This window comes from Eulemur rufifrons, chromosome 8 (assembly GCF_041146395.1).
Source record: "Eulemur rufifrons isolate Redbay chromosome 8, OSU_ERuf_1, whole genome shotgun sequence".
NCBI lineage: Eukaryota > Metazoa > Chordata > Mammalia > Primates > Lemuridae > Eulemur > Eulemur rufifrons.
This window is the reverse complement of record NC_090990.1, coordinates 28,017,171-28,040,684: the sequence shown is the minus strand read 5'-3', so window position 1 is coordinate 28,040,684 and position 23,514 is coordinate 28,017,171. Positions and strand designations below refer to the sequence as shown.

Sequence of the window (23,514 nt, the reverse complement as noted above, 5' to 3'; positions counted from 1 at the left end):
ACCCTCAGGAAAAAAGAGTCTGCACTAGAGACTAGTGTAAATTTGGGGATCACTGGCTTATATCAGGTAAAATCATAGGAGCAGATGAATGATCTAGGGAAAGAATGGATGGAGACAGAAGCTGAGCCCAAATGCTTACATTAGAGCACTCAATCTGAACACCGGGCACTGTTTTATGCACCTTACCTCATTAATCCTCACAATGAGCCTATGAAGTGAGTAGCTCTGTCATCTCATTTTACAGATGAGAAAACCAAGGCACGAAAAGGCCACTCTTGCCCTGGCTCACTTTCTGTCACTGTGTGGCCCTGGGATGTTTCTGCCCCTCTCTGGGTCTCAGTGTTTACAGACACAAAGGGAGGGCAAGGTCCTGCAGAGGGAAGGCTGCTCCAGGCCCCTCCTTCCCATGCCTCTCCCCAGGCTCTGGGCCAGGAAAGTCCCTGTTGTGACTCTGCTGTTTGTCCAGGGCCCAGGCACCACCTCCCCCTCCCATCACTAGACATTCAGCTGATATTAACCAAACACCTACCTTGTGGCAGCCACTGGTAGGCACAGGGGAGATGACAATGAACAAACCCAACATGGTTCCTGCTTTTATGGGGATTACAGTCCAGTCCGGGAGACAGACAAAAATTTCTGCACAATTAATAACTACTAACCACTGCCTGAGCTTCTCTATGCCAATCATCCTCTCCTCTGAGAGCCTCCGGATACCTCCACCATGCAGCAGCTACAGGCTCAGTGCCTGGCCCCGCTGAGGTCTCTGGAATCCTGTTCCAGCATATAGTCCACGTGCATGCCAACTGTGTGGAGCCCAGGCCGTCAGTTCAGTAATCTGAACACCAGCCCTGAGAGAAGACGGGGGCTGGCCCAGTGTGGGGGGCAGGGATGGAGAGAGTCCCTCCAGAGCTGAAACCTGTCCCTGAAAATCTCCCGCCCATTCAGCTCTAGGGCAAGGGGATAGCGGGATGGGGGATAGGGAGAGGAGAGAAGAGATGTCCTCTCTCTGCCTCCCTCCCTTTGGGTTGAGGTTGCCTGCTACTCCTGGGTCCCCCCGGGGCTCATGCCTCTACCTACTTCTGACCCCTTCTTCATCAGCCAGCAAATTCCTCCTGAAGCCCCGTTGGCCCCTGAGTTGCCTGGGGTGCCCTCTCTCATGAGCCTGCTCCTTTTCCAAATGTGCTTCTGCACCCCCCTGTCAGACACTTCCTGGTCCATGGAGTCCTGCCCTTGCCTCTGCCTCCTCCATTCATGCCAAGGCCTCTGTGATCTGGTGGCTTTCCCTCAGAGGCCCTGGACTGGTGACGAGCTGTTTCCTTGGCTCTCCCTTGCCTTGGCCCCTGGTGCTCCACTCTTGCCTAATTCTCTTCCTCCTTCCCAGAGTTTCTCTGGCTGCTGATTCCCTGGGTCCGATCCTAGGTTTCCCCCCCATTTTGCTCTGCACTAGCTCCTTGCGACAAACATCTCATGTGCCCCATGTCTTTGGCTACCAGCCCCCAGATCTCTACTCCAGCCCAGACGTCTCTCTGGGTTCTCCTCCTGGGTGTTCCCTGAGTCTCACAAACAGCATGGCCATACTGAACTCCTTACCTTCTCCAGTGTTTCCCACTGGTGCCTGTCACCTTCACGCATTCAGTCACCCAGACAGGAACCCAGCATCACTCGGATCTGTTCCCTCTTCTTCTACCCACTCTAATCCTGTCCTTACTGCCTGGCCACTCTGATGCATGACGCGGTGGTTACCAGCATGGATTCTGGTGCAGCCTGCCTGGTTAGAATTCCATTTCTACCACTAACTAGCTGTGTGATCTTGGGTAAGTTACTTAACTTCCCTGTATCTCAGTAAAATGGGACAATAATAGTAACTTCTCTTATAGACTTGTTGTGAGGTTTAAATGAGTTAATATATGTCAAAATACTTACAACAATGCCTAGCACATGTTAAGTACAATAAAAAGTTTGTTTTCATTATTATTACTTATTTATTTTACAAATATTTTAGAATGCCTTCTATGTACCAGGCACTAAAAGACAAAATAATGAACAACAAAGATTCTTCCCTCCAAGAACTTCACAGTCAAAGTGGAAGCCTTTTCATAAAGCTCCCGTGGAGTGAGCATTTCCTGTCGCTCGATCCGTGCCTGACTCTTTCCCATGTTAAAACCAAGCAAAAGCAAATGAACCTGGACTCCACATTTTCCTCCAGCTATTGTCCTAGTTTACTTTCCCATCACAGTCAAGCTTCTCCCGTGAATCTGTGCTGCCAGCAAGTATGCATTGCACGCCTGTTACATGCCGGGCACTGGTCTAGGCACTGGGGAGTCACAGGGAACAGAAGAGACAAATCTCTGCCTTCAATGAGTTCACCTTCTTTTTCTCATGGGGAACACGGACAGTAAACACAGAGCAGTATAATGTCAATGACATTAGTAGATGCTGTGAAACAAGGTAAAGGGAGGTGGAGACACAGAGGGACCGGGGCATTGGTGGCTGTTTTAGAGAGTTGGGGGCCAGGAGTGTCCTCTCTGAGGACAGGACATTTGAACAAAGGCCAGAATGGAGAGAGAGAATCTGAGACGATCTGGGGGAAGAGGATTCCAGGAGGAAAAGAACAGCAAACGCAAAGCCCTGAGGCAGGAAGTATTGACAGAGTGGTAAGAAGGCTCTCGTGGCTGAGTGAGTAAGGCACAAAGTGATCGGGGATGAAGCTGCAGAGGCGGCAGGGGCCAGAGTTTACAGTGTGCCCTGGACTGTCGCGGCATAATTGTTAGTACTGCCTCCTTTCACTCTCGAAGGTGCCAGGTTTAGATAATAAATTATATAGTCATCTACATATAAACCATGATAGGCTGCTGGTATTTTATTCCAAACGGGATGTGAAGCCTATGGATGGTTTTGGGCAGGAAGTGATATGATCTGACTGGCATTTTAAAGGATCATGAGCAAGTTCTTGAAACGCTCTTTTGGCTCCCGCCACACCCCCTCTTGGCTCTCCTCCACCCCCCCCCCCCCCCCCCCCGGCTGTTCCTTTTCAGTCTTCTCTGGCAGCACTTTCTCTTCTACTCAACCTTTAAATCTTGGAGTTTCTCCAGACCAGTGCTTCTCAATGGAGAGTGATTTCTCTCCCAAAGGACACTTGGTATTATCTGGAGTTTTTTTTGTTTTTTGTTTTTGTTTTTGTTTTTGAGACAGCATCTTGCTCTGCCTCCGTGCCTAGAGTGCAGTGGTGTCATCATAACTCACTGCAACTTCAAACTCCTGCCTCAGCCTCCTGAGTAGCTGGGACTACAGGTGCATGCCACCATGCCCAGCTCATTTTTTTAAAAAAAAATTTTGTAGAGATGGGGTCTCACCATGGTCCTCAGACTGGTCTCAAACTCCTGGCCTCGAGTGGTTCTCCCACCTCAGCCTCCCAGATTGCTAGGATTACAGGTGTGAGCCACTGCCCCTGGCCTGGAGATATTTTTCATGGCCACAACTAGGGCACATACTACTGGCATCTAGTGGGTAGGGGCCAGGGATGCTGCCACCCATCCTACAATCCACAGGGCAGACCTCTGGAAGGCTTCCTTGAAGCCTGCCTTTCCAGGCAATGCATAGAGCACAGGTTGTGCAACTTCTGTGTTGCCTGAGGTTTCCACTGCACTGGCATGTGTCCGCAGAAGTTATGTGAGTGCTGAGGGCATCTGGAATAAGAGAGCTTGTAGGTATGGGTGGGGTGGCCACCAGGGCTTCCTGGTACTGACAGCTCGTGACAGTTGTGTGTATCATATCAGTGTGTATCTGTAAGTTTGTGTGTGTTTGTGTACTTGGCCAAGTGGTTGTGTCTGTTGACGTATACAGAAGGCGTCACAGGAATGTTCTTTCCCACCACGTAATCAAGTGTCCCCAAGCAGGTCTTGCCGTGAGGATGAAAGTTCTCAGATGACCAACCCCTTTCGACTCCTTGAATAGGTGACTTACCTCTGGGCCCATCCTGGTGGCCTGGTCCAAGGGAAGAGACTTCTTTCATGTGTGACCCGCCACACCAAGACCATCTCCTCCTTCCTGACCGAGATGTCCCTCCCCAGGCTGCTCCCCTTCCGCTTCCTTCTGAGCCTTGGGGGCTTCTCTGAGGCATTGGCCCATGAGGATGGCAGGTGGATCTCTGAGAATTTTCCATGAGTTCCCCTCCCTATGGGCAGGGCAGCCAGAGCCCTCACCGAGTGAACAGTTTGGCCTGTTGTCAGAAGCGGGAAGCTCCAGAAAGAGCGGCTGGGGGGGTGGGGGGGGGGCGTCCCCCCTCTCCCTCCCCTCCCCCATTTTGAAGCCCGGCCCTAGCTTCTGGAAGGATCCCTTTCCCGGCCTCTTGGCCTCCCAGAATAGCTCCGCCTCTGGTGAACTGAGAACTGATTCCCAGGGACACCACACCAACACCAAGTCAGCCCTCAGGCACCTTGGCCAGGGCCCAACCTTCTCAGGTCCCCCATCACCACTTAAGGCATTCCTTTTGGGGGCTGATCGCCCCCTCTCTCACAGGTGTGAGTGTCCCCCCCCCCCTCCCCACCACGCTTTGGGCCCCTATGGGAGGAGCTGCTAGGGACCATTCTTGTGGAGGATTAGTCCACAGCCACCCACACCAATCTGGACAAGCCTGGTGTGTCTGCCGCCCCAGAACCCCAGGAGGCTGGAACACGATGATCGGGCTGGACCCTTGCAGAAGCTGGGGCACCGGAGCGGCGCCTTCACGGTCCAGCAGCGCCCACAGCGAACCAGGACAGAAGGGGACCTCTGGCTTCCCCGCGGGGCCTCCCAGGGCACCTGCCCAAGGCCACCCAGCGCGCGGCGGCCCAGACAGCGTAGCGAGCCGGACCTCCCAGCCGTCGGTGGGGGCAGAGACCGCCCAGGGCCTTCCCACGGCTTGGCGGCGCGTCACCGCGGGGGCGAGGGGGCGCCGGGGCGCCCGGGGCTGCGGCGCAGGAAAGGGCCCTGGGAAAGGACGGCGGCGGCGCCCCCGGGGCGGGGCCGGGGCGGGCCGGGGCGGGGCCCGACTTGGCGACTCAGAGCCCGGGACGCGGGGCTGAGACCCAGGCAGCCTGCGATCGTCATGAAGCGGCCCAGGGAGCCGAGCGGCTCGGACGGCGAGTCGGACGGTCCCATCGACGTGGGCCGCGAGGGCGAGCTGAGGTAAGGGCCCGATGGGGGGCACTGAGCGAGGGCGAACGGGGTGGGGGTGCCCCGACGGGCTCACGGAGCACGCGGACCGGTCGGCAGGTACAGCCTCGGTGGAGGCAGGTGTGCGCGGTGGCCGCAGGTGTGGCGTGTGCGGGGTGTGCCGTTACCCGAGCCAGTGCCTGGGTCCTGCGCGCTCTCAGCCACTGAAGGTTTGGGATGCTGAGGTGGGGAGAGAGTTCAGCTCGGGGGTCTGGTGGCCAGTTGGTCATCGTGGTTCTGTTGAAGTGCCGGGGTAGGACATAGGTGAGGAGTTTTCCCTGAAAAGGAAACCCTCATGGACCGTTGGTACCACACCCCCTGTCGGGAATCCGCGGACTACGCAGAATAACCATGCTTTCCCAATTTTACCCTAGTTTGGGTGCAGTTTTCATGTAGTCCACAAAAAGTTTCAGGGGAAAGAAAAATCTCTCCTCCTTTGAGCAAACTGGACTTTGGAATTAGGGTTTTGGTATGGAAGAAAATAATAGCTGACTTGCAAGGGCCTGGACTCCAATTCCAGTGCTCTTTCTATTGTGCCTCCTCTGCTGCCAGGGCCTTTCAGCTCTTAGGAGGTAGTCTGACCTGCTTCAAAGCTGTAGAACCAACTGCCCTTATGTAGTTCTGCTACCTCCCAGTTCTTTGAACTCTCTAAGCTTCGGTTTTTTCATCTGTAAAGTGGGCATGAATAATAGTATTGACAAAATCAGATGAGATAATGTATGTGTAGGGCTTGATGCATAGCAAGTGCTTAGTGTCAGGCACACGCCATGTGATACCCAGCACCCTGAAAGAGCTGCAGGGACTGACTGGGAGTCTACAGGCCTAGGTCCCAGCCCCAAATCTGCAACCAATGCACCACATGGCCATTGGTTTCCCTGTCTTAGCCTGTTTCCTCACCAGTAAAATAAAGGAGGACAGGAGTAGGAGAGGGATGCCTCAGCTCATCCTAATCTGACTCTCTAGAATAAAATTGGAGGGGAATTCAGTTGCTTCTTAGGGATGTTTTTGAGAGTATTTCATAATTTCAATGTTCTCCAGTTTTCTAAGGCCAGGAAAAATGCCACCAAATGCCAATTATTTATAACTCATAATAGGGGTAGGGCAATAGATATGCCTCTTGCACCCTGTACATTAGGTTTTAAGGTGTAAAATATAATTCCTAGGCAACAGATTAGCCTTTCTTAATTATTTAGCAGAAACTGCCATTTAAAGAAGAAATTCTTTGAGCCTGTGCCTACTGGGGGCAAGGGAAAAGCCCAGCACCATGTGATGGTGTTGGAGAAGTGACTCAAATTCAGTGTCATTGGGTCTTCATAGATCAGGGGCACAAAATTAATGCCAGAGAGCTAGGCTGATCAGAGCTGGCTTCTGTCCTCCACAAGTTCGTGGCCTGTTCAGTGACCTGCCAGGTCACACAAAGACCATGGACAGGATGGAAAGAGAGACAGACTGTGGGCTGTGAGGGCACCTAAGTGGAGAGAGGTCACTCACAACCAAAGATGGCTTCTTGAAGGTGGTGGCATCTGGGCAAATGGAAGCATAAAGCATCAGTGGGCAGTTTTTTTCCTATAAGTACAGCATTTTCTGTATGTACAGAGCCCATTTTTAGAGACAGTTCTTAGAGGAGCAGCCCCCTCTGAAGAGAGAAAGCAGTTGGACATCTGGCAGGGGCTGACTTATAGATGCCTCTTTGTAGCACTCACCAAAGGGCCCTCCCCCCAGAAGACATCAATGCTTCAATTCAGGGAGCGCTGAACGATGCCTGCTGTGGCCCAGACCCTGGGCTGGGCTTAGGGGGCCCAGATGTATCCTGCTCAGCCTCTGCCCTCAGGGAACTCTCAGGGAAGAAGAGCTTCATGTACAAAGACAGTCAGATAAACAGTGACAAGAGCCACATGACTGGGGCAGCCAGCCTCCTGGGGTCAGAGGCAGGGCGCAAATCCCCCACAAAGACATAAGAGGAAAGAGCAGGGTGCGTTCCACTGTCATTGTGGGCATCGGCCTGGTGGTAGTATCCTGCCACATCTGAATGGAGCTCCCATCTGAACCTGGTCCCCTGACACATACTGGGTCCAAACTGAGAATATAGCCTCTCCCCTCTCTCTCAGCAAACATCTAAGGAGCACCTGTCACATGTCAGACACTGGATCAGGGTCTATGGGTCATTCCTACGTGATTTTTAAGGCACATGGTAGCCTTTGAAGTCAGATAGACCTGAGTCTGAATTTCACCACCACTAAGGTAAGTGACTTTACCCCTTTCTGAGCCTCAGTTTTCTCCCTTTCAAAATGAGAATGCTAATACCTGCCTCACAGGAAGAGGCTTTGATGAAATAATGCACATAAAACACATAGCTCCCTGTTTTGGCACAAGGTAACTTCCAGTAAATGCTGCTGTCAAAGGGGTTACCATTCAGTTGGGGGCCCTGTACTCATGAGACAGCGTGGTCTAAGGAAGGGGCTGGAAATCTGAAGACTGGACTTACTGGCGTGATTCTTAACTCTTTCTGTCTCTGTCACTCTGCTTATGTAAGGATTATTTTTCCTAAATGTGAAATGGCCCAAATAATGCTTAACTCACAGGGCTGTTGTGCAATAAGTGAGAGACAAATGGCTGTGGAAGTGCTGTCTAGAACAAAAAGTACTGGCTCCGAGATATCCATGATGGGATGATGAACATGTGGTGTGCACTAGCAAGAGCACTGGGTTAAGAGCCAGTAGACCTGGCTTTAGTTCTAGACTTTCCTCTAATTTGCTGGGGGCTGGGGGAAGATCCCTTCCCCTCTCTGAGCTTCCTCATTTACAAATGTGCTCAGTGAGACCCCGTTATTTGGGACATTGTGATTCTGCCTTTGGTTGATGCAAAATGAATGGGGTTGACTGCAAGGGTTCCAGGAGGGGGTTCCCAAGGGGAGGCATCACCGAGGGTGGTCAGGACCACCTGGAAAGCCCCCCACCCACCCCCAGACCACCCCAGACTACTGACTAGGAGCCACTAGAGGCCCATGGAGCGGATCTTGATGTTGATGGTCAACATATCTTCTCTGGGTCCGTGAAAATCTGCCTTATTTTCAGACTTCCAGACGAGAAGCTCCCACACCTCCTCCCACTGTCAGGGCCAGATCACAGGCTGGAAGGGAGCTCTGGCTGGGCTCCTGGGAGCTTTAAGGATAAGGGGACTGGAGGGCTATTCAGTCAGACAGGAAGTAGGAATTAGAAGGGGAAAAAATGCTAAATGTGGAGCAAGAAGACATGGACACCCTGCTCACTTCAGTCCTTAGCAGCTGTGTGGGCTGGGCAAGCTGCTTTAGCTCCCTGAGGTTCAGCATCCTCATCTGTGAAATGGGGCTTTTGTAAGGCTCAGAGGAGAGAAATATAGCCAGTGGTGCCAAGAAAGCTGTAAAGTGAGGTTTGCCTGTGAGATATAGGGGAGGGGAGGTCAGAGAAAAACTGACCCGGGACTGGAAAAAGGGATGGCAGAGCTGCCTTGCCCTGAAATGGGTGCGTCAGCCTCCAGCAGATGGTCCCAGGGGAGGGATCAGGCTGAGAGGCAGTGACGTGTGCAAGGCTAACCCAATACCCCAAGAGACGCTTTATCCAGCTGGGGGGGAACAAAGGCCGAGTTTCTTAGTGTACCTTGGTTCTTGGGGCTTGTCCCCAGTGAACCAGGGAGGCTTTGTAAACAAGCTGCCCTACAGATCTCAGGATCTGGCCATCTGAGCCCTGGACCTCACTTGCCCGTCCCTCCCTCCCAGGAGCTATTACAGGCCTCTTACTATTATAGTTCTGCTTGTCCAGATATTTGGGTGAGAGATATCTTTTTCCATATGCGGCTGGACAAAACCGGGGCAGAGCAGTAGGATTTGACAAATGCTATCCAGTCTCTTCTGCAACCTTCCCTCTTTGAGCAGTTGATGAAAATGATCCAACCTCAAACGCCAAGGTTAGTCTCATGGGCTGGGATCCTTCTGGTAAGCTACATATGCCCCCATTCCACAAAGGCCTAGGATAGAGATTTTATGGTGCTCCCCTCTCTGTTCCTTAGTGATGTCAAAGACAAGGGCGGGAGAAGGAGCTCTACCAAGAGTTCTGCCATGTTCCAAACACTTGCTGAGTCCTGGGGCTACAGTAGTGAATGAAACAGACCTGGTTCGTGGTTTCATGGAGCTTATGGATTTGTTGGCAAGATAGATATCAATCAAACAGACATATAAAACAACAAACTGGTATAAATGTTGTGAATGCAGGATCCTAGGAGAGTATTCAGCAGTGGGACGGGGGATATCAGAAAAAACTCCCCAGGGAGGTGATGTTTGGGTTGAGATCTGGAGGATGGTAGAAGTTACTAGGCAAAGGGGCTGGGGCTTGGGGCAGGGCGATGGGGTGGACCAAAGAATTCTAGGCTAGGGGAATTCTAGTATGTGCAACTACAGGAAGGAGTTGGTGCATGCATAAGCTGGAGTATACAGAGCAAGAGAGTTGAGTCTAGGAGGTGACAAGGGCCAGCTGAGCCACTTGAATGATGGTGGCCTTGATCCTAAAAGCACTGGGGAGCCACTGAGGAGTTTTACAAGGTAAAATTTGTATTTTAAATGATCACTCTGCCTGCAGTGTGGAGATAGGCTTGTAAGGGGTAAAGAGGGTGCAAAAGGACCCAACAAAAGGCTCTTGCAGTGGTCCAGGTAAAAGGTGACAATGACTTGGCACTGAGGGGTGGTGGAGATGCAGAGGATGAACATGAGATGTACTTTAGACAAGGAATGGGCATGTTTTGATGAGGTGGGGGTGAGGAGGAGGAGGAATCAAAGAGGGCATCAGGTTTCCATCTTGCAGAACTGGAAGCTGGGGTACCTGTGCTCAGATGGGGACACCAGGGGGAGGAGGGGCAGGTGTGAGGTGAGCCTAGCTAGCTCAGGGGTTCCTATTCAGGTGTGATGGTGGGGGTGGGGGGTCACTCTGTGGTTTGTTCATGCAGTGTCTCCCCATTGGAGCCGAGCTGAGTGTCTGGAGGGCTGGGGCCGGGCTTAGGGCACCCAGCACCCGCCCCAACACAGAAGCAGAAGCGTTGGCCAAATGAATGATACCTCAGCGGGTCTCGGCAAATTCTCGCCATTCTAAGAGAGCTTCTGGAGCAGAAACGTTAAGAGGGTTAGCAGTCGGGCTGGAGATTATTTTTGTCAAAGTCTGGACAGGAAAAGCCCCGGGGCTGAGCCTCTTCTCTGTAATGGGAGCTCCTGGGGTGTGAGCAAACATCCATCATTCAGGCGGGCTGCACAGGGAAGGCCTGGGATGGGAGGGGAGGCCGAGGTTATGGGGGACGGGGCCTTCTGGGAGGCCAGGGCAGAGTGTCCCCGAGCACCCGAGAGGGGCCTGTGACCCAGATGCCGCCTCCCCCTCGCCCCCGGCCGCGCCGCGTGGGAGGAGGCGGCAGCTGCAGGCCGGGCCGAGGGCGGGCGGCCGGCGCGCCCGGCCCGTGGGAAGCGGCGGCATCTGCTCTTTCCACGCTCGTTCCCAGCGGCTTCCTCTGAAACCCAACCCGCCCGGCCGGGCCCCGCCGCCGCCGGCCCGTGCCCTCGCCCGCCCCGCCCCCGGGGATCGGGTTGCAGGAGCCCGAGCGGTTCGTGGTTCCCGGTTCCCCGACGGCCGCCGCGAGGGGCGAAGGGCGAGGGGCGAGGCTGAGCCAGGCGGGGCCAAGAGCCCAGAAGCCCGCGGCCGCTCGGAGGGATTGGGAGGGCTTGGCCGGCGAGAAGTGAGCCCCCGGGGAGCAGCAGAGAGCAGGCGCCCCCTCCCACGCCCGCCCTGCGGCTCTTCCCGGCCTTCGAGGTCAGCCCGGGCCAGGGAGATGGTCCCCCGGCTCTGAAAAACCAGCCTTTCTCTTGCTTTCCAGCCAGATGGCCAGGCCGCTGTCCACCCCCAGCCCTTCGCAGATGCAAGCCAGGAAGAAACGCAGAGGGGTGAGTGCCCGCCTCAGCCTTTGAGCTGCCCAACAAAGGGTTGTCCTGAATCCCCTGCAGCCTGGCCAGGGAACCCTGGTCAGAAGCTTCATCCCGAAACTAACGGTCTAGGTTCAAATCCTGACTCTGCCAGTAGCTACCAGGGTGACTTGGGGCAAGCCACTTAACCTCTCTGGGCCATTTCCTCATCTGTGTAACTGGAATAATGACAGTGCCTCCCTGAAGGGGCTGTTTTGCAGATTAAGTGAATTAGTGTGGCGCTCTGAACAATAGCTGACACACAATAGGCGGTTAGGATTGTTTGTTCCATCCTCCCCTTCCGCCCTATCTTCTGCCTCCTCTGTGAGTCCAGAACTTCCATCTCCTCTGAGTAATGCCGGGTGGGGGAGGGGCAGAAGAAGCTGCTGTTGTCCATCTTCCCTGCCCCACTTAGCTCCCCTGGGTGGCGCTGGGCTTCTGCACTGGGAGCCCAGACCCCTGGGTCTGGCAGAAACCAGCCTGCCACTCACTCACCATAAGCCCCTAGACAACCACTTCCTCCCAGCCCTCATTTTCTTTATCTGTAAAATGGGGTCATAATTTCTGCCCTGTTCCCCGTGTTCTGCTACCAGTATCGTGCGGGGGGAAGGAGACAGCGTGAAAGGAGGGTCTCTGCAACGGGATAGAGCAATACCTGGGACCCCTCAGACCTCCTCACCACCCAACAACTGTCGGGGCAACCCCGGCCCAGCAGGGCCCTCCAGAGCCTGCTCCAGCACGGTGGCTGGTGTACCCATTCTGATCCGCTGTGCCATGATGCACCCCGGTTTAACATTTTGAGTGTCTCTCCTACAGACCAAAGCAAGGGAGCTGCATTCTACTCCCAGCTCTGCACTTCCTTGCTGCTTGACCTTGGCTTAAGCAAATGACAGTCCTCTGATCCTTGGTTTTCTCCTCCATAAAGTGAGAATGGATTTATCTCCCTCACAGAAATACTGTGCGGGGAAATGAGAGTCAATGTGCATCAGGGCATATTGGAAACCATGGTGAAGCGCCTGCGTGTAACCTCTTGTCATTGTGTTTCAGATCATAGAGAAACGGCGCCGAGACCGCATCAACAGCAGCCTTTCTGAATTGCGGCGCTTGGTCCCCACTGCCTTTGAGAAACAGGTGTGTGACATTGGTGATTGTGCTCGAGGAAATGCTGTGTGGGTGGCAGATGGGGTTCGTTTCTCATGGCATCTCTTATGGATTGGTAGTGGCTGTCTGCAGTGCTGTGATCAGTTACTGTCCCCAGTGGGCCAGGGGATAAAGGGAATGGAAATGGAGCATCTCAGGTGTTGTGGTTTTATGTCCCATCATCCCATTGAATTGACTCCTCAAAATGATGCTGAAGGTAGGGATTATTATGCCTGTTGCACAGGTAAGGAAACTGAAGCATGGATAGGCGAAGCAACGTGTACCAGATTGCATAGCTGGTACCCAGTAGAGTAGAATCAGGGCACAGACTGCAATTCTAAAGCCTCCATCCCTCTGCACTAGTGACATTTCCAGAGCTATTAGAAAGTGGAACAGGCTACTCAGGCAGTGAGCACGCTGTCGTTAACATGTTGGGGCGGGGGGCCACAGTGGGGAGTCAGACCGTTGAAGGAGACAGCATCTAAGATCCTCACCCTACGGGCCAAGGCACAGGTCACAGAGCATCTTCCTTCCCTTGTGCTGGTGAGACCAAGTCCATCATTCCACAGATGTTCACTCAAACCTTCAAAGGATTGGCCTTGAACTAGACCTGGGTCTGACCTCAAGGGACTCACATGAAGAGTTTGACGCTCAAGTTTCACCCGGGAACGCAGGTGATCCTGGAGGCTCAGAACACACTTGCCAAGAGAGGAATAGAGGAAGAGCAGGGGCTTTAGGAATGAGAAGCTGAGCTAGATCTTGGGCATGCTCAGTCCAAGGTTGAATTCCACGAGGCAGATGGGTATGTGTGTGTGGCATTCTGGTGACGGTGGTAGCTTTGGATGTAGACCAGGCCCTCTGGGGAGAGCAGTAGAGTGAGAAGAGAAGTGAGCCAGCACCTACTGGGGACACTACCATATTAAGGGACAGGCAGAGCAAGGGGCAAGGTGGAAGGAGAACCCAGAAAAAGTGACGTCATAGAGGTGACAGGAGGAGTCGTTTTGGGAAGCAGTACAGTGGACAGGTGGACTGAGAGGAGAACTGAAGAGAATCTTCTAGATTTGGAGATCTTGGCCAAAGCAGAAGCGCAATTGCAGGCAGTGGCAGAGTGGGAGGAAGGTGAGAAAGCCGAGAAGGTCCAGTGACAGGGCTCAGCTGGAGGCTTCACTCCCCTGTCTTCTGTACCCACAGGGCTCTTCCAAGCTGGAGAAAGCCGAGGTGTTGCAGATGACAGTGGATCACTTGAAAATGCTCCATGCCACCGGTGGCACAGGTACTGCTGCTCTTCTCTCTCAGGAGTCTTTCATACGACAAATATTTAGAGGCTGGGCCTGGGGTGGCAGCAGGGGGGGTGTACACTGGTGAGCAAAGTAGGCATGGTCCCTGCCCTCGTGGAGTGCAGTCTGTCCAGGGGCGGAAGCAGACCCAGCTGGCACGTTTGCAAAGCTCATCTCTTCTTCTTCCAGCACCTTCCTCTCCACTTTCACCGTCTCCATCTGTCCCAACCCTTCCTCCACTCCACTGCTTCCTGTCTCAGACCCCGCAGGGGCTTTCTTCTGTAACAGGCCGTTCCTACTGGTCCTATTCCTGGCCTTGTTAAGGATTCTCCTGAATGAGCTGATTCTCACTGAACCCCAGTCTGTACCCACCTGAACCCAGGGAGGGGCCTGGTATCCCTACCCACTGGTCTGGCCTTCCGGGCTATTGCTGTGTCCTTGGCAGTGCTGGGGTGATAAGTCACACTCACAGCAGGTCTCAGGATTGTAGTGTAGAATGCAAATGTAACTCATTCTGTTATTTTAAGCTAGGGCATTACAATAAAGTAATAGAACTGTGGCTTTAAAAAGACTTCCAGACAAACGGAAATTTTGTCTACACAGAGCTTTTCTGTGTGTTTAGTGATTTCACAATTGGCAAACCTTGAAAGCTCCACAGCCCTTGGCCACAAAACCTAAGTCCCAAAGACCTAACTTAATACTCCAGAAGAGGACAATTGCATTTTAAGTGGCCCAGCCTGATGCTTCTCAAGCCTCCGTGTGCAGCAGTATCATCTGGGTGCAGGCAGAGTCGTGGTCACTCCCCCTCCCTGAGATCCTAAGGCAGTAGGTCTGGATTGAAGTTTAGGAGTTTGCAAGTTTAATGAGTCCATCCACCCTGCTGCAGGTGGTCCCTTTGGGAACTTCTGCCAAAGGAATGCACTGTTAACAGTGGAGACTTCTTTAATGAACCAGTGAGGGAGATTCAAATTACATTCATGGTTATCCAATTAAAAGAAAATAGTAACTAATATGTGGGCAGCATTTTGTAGTTCTCAAAATGCTTATCACTTATGCCATTTCATTTGATTGTTGCAAGAACCTGGAAGGTGGGGTGGTTGCCATCACTATTTTCTGGCTAAGGGTTAATGGGAAGACAGAACTATGGTTTAAGGTGCAGGCTTTGGATTTGAATCCTGGCACTACGGTAATACTTACTAGCTTTATGACCTTGGCAAATGATTTAACCTCTGGATTCCTCAGTTTTCTCCTCTCTAAAATGGGAATAATGAGAGGGTTTTTATGAGCATTAAATCAGATAATGCAATTAAGTGCTTAGTAAAAACTCAGCAACTGTTAGTTAGAAAACACTAGCAAACACAGAAAGGTGAAGGAATTTGCTCGAACTCACACAGCTAAGTGTACAGCAGAGCCAGGTCACCTGCAAGTTGGCCTGACTCCAAACATAGTCTCTGGCCCAGCTGTCCTTCTGTGGTGGCCTCAGCCATGAACCAAGGACCAGATATTTGCTGCCATAGTCATGAGTGCTGGCTGGGGTTGTTCTGTCTTTGCCCAGAAGTTGGTTGGAGAGGCAGGATGTGATACCTGCGTGGGTATTCCTCGTGAATTCCTCATTGTTCCTCAAAGAGAGGGTCCCTGACCTGATGGCAGCAGCTGAGGACCGGAGTGGGGTCTTGCTTTCCGGATTGCCTTTTGAGCGGGGTGGGGGGGACAAACTCAGATGCTAACAGGCACCAAGCCAGTAGTTTAAGTGATAGCTAACTTTTCATTTATTGAGCATTTTCTGCACTGTTGTATTTAATTTCACCCCCACAACTCCATGCGGCAGGTATTGTCATATCCCCATGTTACAGGTAAGGAAATTGAGGCATAGAGAGATGAAGTGGCAGAGAGGATTTGAACCCAGCACTGCTGGCCTCCAAAGACCCCTGTCTCACTGCTACGCTATGCCACCTCCAAGGGGGCTCCCAGTTCTGATGGCTGCTGCCACCATGTCCCCACCCGACATCTGCCCCTGTTGGCAGGCTGGGTTCTTCTATACTGCCATGCACACAGCCTTTTCATGCCTGGCAAATGTCTACCTAAATGAAGTTATCTTGGCAACGAAGTTTCTTCTTTGCATTAATCGTGAATTATGATGCAACAATACTTTACATTTTATAATGCTTCATAGTTTAGTGAACTCTTTTGATTCTCACGCCTACCACCCTCCATCCCAGGTAGGGATTTTTATTCCCACTTTGCAGATGGGGACACTGGGGCTCAGAGAGGCTAGATGATATGCCCAGGGTTACCCAAGGAGTGGGTGGGAGATGCAGGTCCAAAACTCACACAATCTGCCCCCGGGCTCCATGCTTCTTCCTGCACCTGGCATGTCCTCATCATGCCTCCCTTTGCAGGATTCTTTGATGCCCGAGCCCTGGCAGTTGACTTCCGGAGCATTGGTTTTCGGGAGTGCCTCACCGAAGTCATCAGGTACCTGGGGGTCCTGGAAGGGCCCAGCAGCCGTGCAGACCCCGTCCGGATTCGCCTTCTCTCCCACCTCAACAGTTATGCAGCTGAGATGGAGCCTTCACCCACACCCGCCGGCCCCCTGGCCTTCCCTGCCTGGCCCTGGTCTTTCTTCCATAGCTGCCCGGGGCTGCCAGCCCTGAGCAGCCAGCTCGCCATCCTGGGAAGGGTGCCCGGCCCTGTCCTCCCTGGCGCCTCCTCTCCCGCGTACCCCATCCCGGCCCTCCGATCCACTCCCATTCGCAGAGCCACTGGCACTATCCTGCCACCCCGGAGGAATTTGCTGCCCAGTCGAGGAGTATCTTCTGCCCGGAGGGCCCGCCCCCCAGAGAGGCCAGCTGCCCCTGTGCCTGTGGCCCCCAGCAGCAGGGCTGCCAGGAGCAGCCACCTCGCTCCCCTCCTGCAGTCTTCCTCCCCCACTCCCCCTGGTGCTGTAGGGTCCGCTGCTTATGTGGCTGTTCCCGCTGCCAGCCCATCCTCCCCAGTGTCGGCTGGGAGGCCGGCAGGGGCCATGCTCTACCACTCCTGGGTCTCCGAAATCACTGAAATCGGGGCTTTCTGAGCTGGCCCCCACCCGCACCCCCACAAGTGAGGAAGGCTCTTTTTCCAGGAGCTCTAAAAGCGGCACTGCCTCGTCTACTTTGCTTCGCGGACTGGCTCATATGTGAAGGCACCTGCACCAGCCACCAGAAGCCCCCTCCTCCTCTGGGCTTCTCTCCTCCTCACTGTTCACCCGGCTCATCCACCCAGCTCTCCTGGACACCTTCTGATCTCAAAGGCTTGGTCCCATCTCTTACCTGCACAGATAAGTCCTGGAGCTGTGCCTGGACCCCTCTCCTGCCCAGGACACATGGGTCAGCAGGTGCGAATCTTGGGTCTGGGAACGAAGCTTTAACCTAAAGGGTACCAGGGCCCGAGGCAGGCTGTTTCCCCAGAGGGGTCAGACCCCAGTTAGAGCAATGACTGACTGGCTGCAGCCTTCCCAGGCTGAGGGGTAGAACAGTGTCTGCCTCACTTCCTGGAGCAGGGGCCACGAAGAGGTCTCCTGGGGCCCCTGTCTGCCCTGCCCACCTGTCTTTGGCCCACCCCATCGCATTGAACCACAGGACAGACTCGTTCTGCGCTATGGCCAGGGCCTGGAGATTATGGGTGGAGTGGGGCCTGCTCCCACCCTCTTCCCAGAACCCCCGACCCCCCGCAGCTGACTAGCAGATCCCTGCACACAGCTGGCTGGACAAGCCTGGCTGGGAAGTTTCCAGGCAGCAGCAAAACTTTGTGACAGAGTGTCCTAACACCAGGCCTCGACAGCTCTCGCATACCAGAGCCAGGGTTGAGCAATGGAGCACCCAACTCCCTGCCTCTCGCAGTCACCGTGCTCCAGGCATGTGGTCCCTCCCCGCTGGGTGCACAGTTTGGCGAGGCCGTGGCCCACGCGGTGGCGCCCAGAGAGGAATCCTCTTGGGATTCGGCACCAGAGGTCTGTGCTGCCTGGTTTGCATCCAGCTCACAGAGCCAGACTGCTCGGACAGCCAGGGGCTGTCGGGCTGGACAAAAATAGCTGCGAGGAGGGGCAAGAGGAAGGACGACTCAAGGCGGCTCAGCCCTTCAAGGTCACCCAGGGGGTCGAGAGCCTGAGATCCTGTTCACTGGCGTTCCACACAGCTGGTGCTGCTCAGGGGCCATTTCATTACCCAGCTCCACCCTTGGCCGCTTTCCTCTAACAGAGGGAGCCAATGGCCCAGCGACCATTCCCAGCAGAATAGCAGAGACTGAACTGACAGCCAGTGGGACCAGTGTTGCGTACCAGTTGGTAGAATGCAGAAACATTTCTTTGCTCATTGGTAAATATCTGTTCCCTCTGAGGGACTCCGAGTGCCCCCCACCACCCGCATGTCCCTGAGGACCCCCACCATCTGGTTAATGCCTGACAGATCCAAGGCTTTGGCGTCCTCGAGCTGGCAATTCACTAGTGCTCGTTCCTCACTGGTTATTAAACACTTCGGATGTCAGCCCTGGGAAGATTCTCCCACCGCCTCCCTTTGATGGGACCACCCTCCCCAGAGGAGACTCCATGGGCTCAAAAAGTAGAGTTTGCAGAAACCCTGGGGATAAAGGACCCTTTCAGAGAAGTGGTTAAGAGGGCAGAGATCATTTGGGTGACCCAGAAAGCTCTTTTGAAATGCAGACTCCTCGAGGAGGGTTCAAGAGGTAAGTACTCCTTTCATTTTTAGTGTGAGCCAGTTCGATCAGATTGCTGTCCTCCCGGTGTGCAGCAGCGAGGAGAGAGGGCGTCATTTCAGAGAATGGGTCACTGGTAGGAGTGCTCCTGAGGGAGAGGGAGGGCAGGACAGTCACACAGGCTCCCAGGAGTGGGGATGGGGGGACAGAGGAGGACACAGAGGCAAAGACCAGCCTCACCTTTCTCATGAAGGGGCCCACTCAGGACAGGAAGAAGAACTGCTCCTCCTCCTCCTCTCCCACTGCTCCTGGGTACCAGGGCAGTGCTGGAGTCCTGCAGTGTGGCAACTTCCTAGCCTGAGAATCCAACATTTACTCCTAGTGGGGCTGTGGGAAACACACTTCCATGCTGCAAGTACCCGACTCCAAAAGAATCTGTTGACACCATTGAAATGAAGTGGGAATGGCCCAGCTCTTTCAACATCTTAACTGATCTTGGGTTCATTGTCCCCAAGAGATCGTGGGGGGAAATGTGACTGTGTATTTGTTTCCGTGGGCAAGGACTTGCATCTTCTGTTTCTATCCCCAAGCCTCCCCGGTACCCCCGACTCCCACCCCATTGCGGGGGTTGTTGCAGACATCCAATAAAGACTTTTTAGTTCTTCTGGAAATCTCTGATAGATTCTAGTTCTTAAACATCTCTGAAGTCCGCCCAGTTCTGTCTGAACCCACAGCTACCCTGGTCTGACCACATCCCCTGCCCCAGATCTCTGCCCTGGCCTCCAAAATTCTCTCTTGCTTTGTCAATCAGTTCTCATTAGCACCAGAGAGACCTGGAAACCTGCTGATCATATCATGCCAACTCTGGTTTAAAACCCTCACTCTATTTCCCTGTCATTTGAAAGATAAAATCCAAGCTCTTCCTCTTTTGGTCCCAACCTCACTTCCAGCCTCATTTCTTGGCCAGTTCCAAACTCGCTCCCAGTGCTTCTGCCACCTTCACTTCCTCAACATTCCACCCTCATTCCCGCCTCCAGGACTTTGAATATGCTGTTCCCTTTACAGGGAACAGAATGCTCTTCCCCTACCCTTTGCACGGCTGAGTTCTTCAGGCGCTCAGGCCTTGGCTTAAGTGTTGCCTCCTCAGAGAGGACTTCCCTGACTACTGTCCTTGAATATTTTGTCTATCTCCAGGCCCCTGTTCCTTCCCTTCATGGGGGTTTGCCGCTGCTCATCCATTTGTGTGTTTCCTTGTTGGTTGACTGTGCCCCCACTAGAATCTAAGCTCTCGAGGCCAGGGACCTTCCTGGTTTGCTCTCCACTCTGGACCCAGCACCAAGCCTGGGGTGTGGCTCACAGTCGGTGCTCAATAAATCCCTGTTGAGTAAATGAACTGAGGAGGTGAGAAATCTTCTGGACTCATGCTGTGGATGGTCCCGGCCCCCCTAGGGGTGAACCTCCTACCGGCCAACTTGGGGAGATACAGAAAAGCAAAGACAGAGCCAGGGCCAAGGGACTGGAAGTCCCAGCAAGTGATAAGGAGGCCATGGCCAAGCAAAGGCGTTTGCGTGTGTTCACTCGGCGTGCACGCTGACAGCTGAGAGCAGGCAGGCGGTCCCTGGCAGCAGGTATTGTTCTCCACTCTTGGCTTGGCTCTCTGATGGATTCAGCTCCCAACAAATCCAACAAACACTCACAGAGATCTGCTCTGTGCCAGACAGGCACAGCAGAGCCAGAGGTGACAAGGATGCCATCGCTCTGTGTGGGGGCGTGCCGTATCTCTCAGTGATATCTTGGTGAGATGAGAGTGGAGGAGTCTGTTGGGAAGGCTGAGGGGCACAGAGTGGGGGGATGTTTCCGTGCCTTGGGCAGTCTTGGGGGTAGGGGGCTCTGGGAGGAAGGCTTCCAGGAGGAGGAGGAAGAGAACCATCTAACAGCAAAGGGACCCAAGGGTGCAAACTCCTGGAAGCCTCATCAAGGGGAGCTGGAGAAGTTGGCTCTGAGTTGATCACAGGCCCTCAGTGACAGGGTGAAAGGCGGGCTAGCTTGGGCACTAAAGCCAGGCTCCCTTATTGGCCCTTATTAGTGGCCTCGGGCAAGTTACTTAACCTCCTTAACCTCAACTTTCTCATCATCTGTAAGGTAGAGATGATGCAGTATTGGCTGCAGTTAATTGAATGGTAACTGCGCACCGTACACTATACCCATTTTCTTGGAATATCCCCATTTTACAAATGAAGAAACTGAGTGGAAACATTGTCTCCTATGCTTAGGTGAGAACTGAATGTGACACACATAAAGCCCTCAGTATAGTGCCTGGGTCATATGAAACACTCACTCAGTCTTAGCCATTAGTGTCATTAATGGAAGGAGGCTGAGTCCAAATCGTGAAAGGCCTTGGGCACCAGTGCAGAGTCTGGGCTCCGGCCTGTAGGTGACGAGGACCCTGGAAGATTCTGCCAGGTGACTGCCAAGGTTGGACCTTGTTTACGAAACTCGCACTTAGGGTGGTGTGGGATGACTGGAGAGGGGCAGTGTTTGGACTCTACCTATTCATTGAAAACACCTAGATGTCAGTGTCCAGGCCCCGAGATTTATGATTGAACTTGTCTGGCACGGGGCCCAGGAACCTCATAAGAAGGTGCGAAGCAGAATCACGGTTTCTTTCCTAGTCAAGATAGATTTCCATTCAGTAGGGGAACTGGACTCCAGCTTGTGAGCCTGGAAGGGCCAATGCTCTCTGAGGAGCAAAGCAGAAAATTAATTTCCACAAGGGCATCTCTGTCCCCTGGCCCCCTCCTAGTCTCTGGTCCATAGTAGATGACTAAGAAACATCAGGTGTGCCGAAGGCCTTAGGAACTTGCAATTTAAGAGACACTGAGTATTTGTGACTTTGTGAAAAATTCAAGTCATTAGTTTCTTTCCCTCCTTCCTGGGGAAAGAGGGTAGGAAAAATCAGATATAGGTATCAGCTGGTCCCATTAGTAACAATAAACATTTTTGAGCCCTTGATCAATGTTACCTCATATAATTCTCATGTTGCCATGTGAGTAGCTACTATTATTATCCCATCTTACAGAAGAGGAAATTGAGACTCAGTTTGTTAGTGAAAGTGCCCAAAATTCACAACATTAATAAACATCCTAGCCAAAATTAAAGCCTAGGCCGGTCTGAGTCAGTCTTAACCAATGCAGTGCACTGCTTCCTTCCCAGGCCTCCCCCCGGGATGTGAGCGATTCCAGTGATGTTCAATGGCAGGCCCGAAGGCCTGGTGGGCTGGCCAGCTATGCCCGGGGAGCCTTCCTCTGTGCCACACTCTTCTCCCCTGTGCTTGGTAAGGGTAAGGCGTGGCTGCTGTAACAAAGAGGCCCGGCAATGGTTCAGTGGATTCAGAAGACAGAAGTTTACTTGTCTCTCACATAACTGCCTGGGGAGTATTCCAGGCCAGCGGGAAGCTCTGCTCAGCGCAGACATACTGGGACCTGGATCCCTTCCGTCGGGATTCCCCACCATTCCCACTGTCGTGCCTGCACGGTTGAAGCGAGGTCTCCGCAAGTTCAAGCCAGCAGGAAGGGGAAGAGAGCTCCGGGGAGGCACGCACAGTCTTAAGGCATAGGCCCAAAGGTAGCACGTCTGCCCCCATCCACATTCCACTGGTGAGAACTGAGACAGTTGGCCACACGGAACTGCAAAGGAGGCTGGGAAATGCATTCTAGCTTGTTCTCTGAAATAAGGGGGAGGGGATATTGGCAGACAGTCTCTGTCACCTCACCCTGACCTCCCAGCCTGCGAGGGTGAGAGGAACGGGTGATCAGGCGCATCGGAAGCTGTTGGCTGGCACGTGTGTGTGTGTGTGTGTGTGTGTGTGTGTGTGTGTGGTGTACATATGACTATGTGTGATCTGTTGGGGCAGTTGACTTTGAGGAACCGGGTTCCAGGGGCACCACCTACCACTCTCTGATCCCACAGGGGAGGCTGGACACCTCCCAGGAGAACAATGTCTGCATTGGGCCCACCGCCCCAGAGAACAGAGAACCACACCCCCCAGAAAACACAGTGTAAGACTGGAAGGTTTCTGGCTCCACAATGGCCAATGGGCCCCAGGCGGCCTGATGGTCAGCATCACGGGGAGGGACTGCGTACCACGTGGCGTGCTGAGGGGCTCCTTTCACCATTCTGCCTCCCACCCACCTGGGGAGCAGGTGCTGGCCGAGGCACACACCTTCCCCAACCCAGATAGCTGCTGTCACTGCTTTCTTTCCTTCCCCGCTGCCCAAGACACAAGCAGCCCTGGAGCTCTGGTGCGAGGCCATGACCTCACAGGGCAGTGGGATTTGTTTGTGAAAATTGAATCTCTCATGGAGAGGGCTGCAGAGACACGCCCTTGTTAATTACTTGATAATGGCAGGTGAAAACAGGGCAGGTGTTGGATCTCCAAAGACAGACCTCAGGATCTGTGCGCTTTCTTTTTGCTACATATAGGAGTGAAAAGGAGCAAAACTGTTGTTCAGCTTGTGAATCTCAGAAAGCTGGCTGGCTGGCCCATGCAGCTGTGAGCCCAAGGGCCATTTCAGGCCCAGGTTTGGCCCAGGCCTATGAGCAAAATCTGGATTGCCCTGCTCTGCTCCAGGAAGTCCAGTGTGGCAACACCCCATCCCAGGCACCCCAGATATTCTGTTGGATCCTCTGAAAACTGACAAACCACCCACTGCCTACAACTCCAGCAACCCTAAAAGGAAGCAGTCAGCAAGAACAAAAAGTACAAATGCCTTATATGAGACAGCACATAACATTTCAAAGTGCTTTCACATGTGTCACCTCACTTGCACCCTTCGACAATTCTGTTAAGGGAGCCAGGGCAGGAATTATTATCTCCATTACGCAGATGAGGAAACTGAACCTCATTTTAAGTAAAAGGATCTGCCCTAGATCAGAAAAAATAGTAAATGGCAAAGTTTATTTGGACCATAGTGCGCAGTGCGATTGTAAACAGTCACAGAGAAACAGTGTAATGTTACCCGACAATTACTGGGCATTCGCCACATGCAGGAACTGTACCGAGTGCTGGACACACAGGGTCTGAGCTTATCTGCACAACTCCATGATTTAGGTTTCATTTCTATTTTGCAGATGAGGAGACAGAGGCTCAGAGAGATTAAGTAACTTGTCAGAGGTAACACAGCTATTCAGTGGCAGAGCTCTTAACTGCCAAGTTCTACAGCCTACTAAGCGCTATATCTTCTG

The 23,514-nt window shown here is 53.2% G+C and overlaps 1 protein-coding gene across 3 annotated transcripts; it reads left to right on the top strand.

Annotated features, from left to right (window-relative positions):
• Nucleotides 1-5,081: 5,081 nt before the first annotated feature.
• HEYL (hes related family bHLH transcription factor with YRPW motif like) lies at nt 5,082-18,930 on the top strand. Of its 3 annotated transcripts, none has more exons than XR_011234496.1 (6): nt 5,082-5,166; nt 11,080-11,146; nt 12,212-12,295; nt 13,496-13,577; nt 15,981-16,954; nt 18,324-18,930. XR_011234496.1 is itself a non-coding variant. In XM_069477730.1 (5 exons), exons 1-5 carry the CDS (start codon nt 5,087-5,089, stop codon nt 16,652-16,654), a joined length of 987 nt encoding a protein of 328 aa, XP_069333831.1. In that variant the 5' UTR covers nt 5,082-5,086; the 3' UTR covers nt 16,655-18,930. The 3 variants fall into 3 exon arrangements, 1 of the variants encoding a protein (XP_069333831.1); XR_011234497.1 differs by having other exon boundaries at nt 15,981-18,406; nt 18,524-18,930; XM_069477730.1 differs by having other exon boundaries at nt 15,981-18,930.
• Nucleotides 18,931-23,514: the final 4,584 nt, after the last annotated feature.